This window comes from Lipotes vexillifer, unplaced genomic scaffold, assembly GCF_000442215.2.
Source record: "Lipotes vexillifer unplaced genomic scaffold, Lipotes_vexillifer_v1.1 scaffold921, whole genome shotgun sequence".
Taxonomy (NCBI): Eukaryota; Metazoa; Chordata; class Mammalia; order Artiodactyla; family Lipotidae; genus Lipotes; species Lipotes vexillifer.
The window spans coordinates 1,724,768-1,725,642 of record NW_006787800.1 but is presented as its reverse complement, the minus strand read 5'-3'; the positions used below and the strand labels follow the sequence as shown (position 1 = coordinate 1,725,642).

Here is an 875-nt window from a genome sequence, read left to right as displayed (position 1 = left end):
GCAGTGGTTGAGAGTCAGCCTGCCGATGCAGGGGACACGGGTTCGTGCCTCGGTCCAGGAGGATCCCACATGCCACGGAGCGGCTGGGCCCGTGGGCCATGGCCGCTGAGCCTGCGTGTCCAGAGCCTGTGCTCCGCAACGGGAGAGGCCACAGCAGTGAGAGGCCCGCGTAACGCTAAGGAAAAGAAAAAAAGAAAAAAAAAAGAAAGAAGATTCCTCCCCCACCCCCAGCCAAAAAGTAAAAAATGAAAAGGTTCCTCCAGTTCAAAATGTTATGATTTGATGATTCCATTTTGAACCAAAGTTATTTATCTGGCTCTACTATTCGTGAAAAAAAAAAAAAAAAAAAAAAGCAGATTCTGGGGTTCCATCCCTTTACTGTATCACAATGTTACAGGTAGGGGCCAGCGGGAATTCCATTTTTAATAAACTCCCAAGGTGAGTCTTAAATGCACTGGCCTATGATGGGACCTGAGGAGCGGGGAAGGTGAGTTCAGCCTGTTTACTGTCTTTCAAATGAAGATAGTAATACTTGTTCTACCTCTCTGGCACGTCTGTTTTGAGGATTAAGTGAGATAAATGTGAAAGCGCTTTGAAAGATTAAGGTAATTCAAAGGTAGGACCAGGGAGTGTGAAATCGGGCAGAATGGGGCAAAAAATGGAAAACAGGCTGTGAGATGGGGGTCTGGGGATGGAGGGGTCTGGGGAAAAGGAGTAAGTTGTAAAGGGAGAATCCCTGTCACCTGAGGGGTCCGGTGGAGCTCATACAGACTCAGTTCCCACGTTTTGCTGGCATTCTGGGCATTCGCCGGCGTCGTCATGGTGACCGGGCACAGACCCCCCACGAGGGCTCCACCGCCGGGGAGGAGGAGAGG

At 50.2% G+C, this 875-nt stretch overlaps 1 protein-coding gene across 1 annotated transcript in view; it reads right to left on the bottom strand.

The window, feature by feature from the left end:
- RING1 (ring finger protein 1) overlaps positions 1–821 on the bottom strand; it is a 4,903-nt gene extending 4,082 nt beyond the window's left edge. The window contains exon 1 of the mRNA XM_007460823.1: positions 744–821. Within this exon, the coding sequence (XP_007460885.1) occupies positions 744–821 (78 nt within the window). The remainder of the gene's footprint in view (positions 1–743) is intronic.
- Between the last annotated feature and the right edge of the window lie 54 nt (positions 822–875).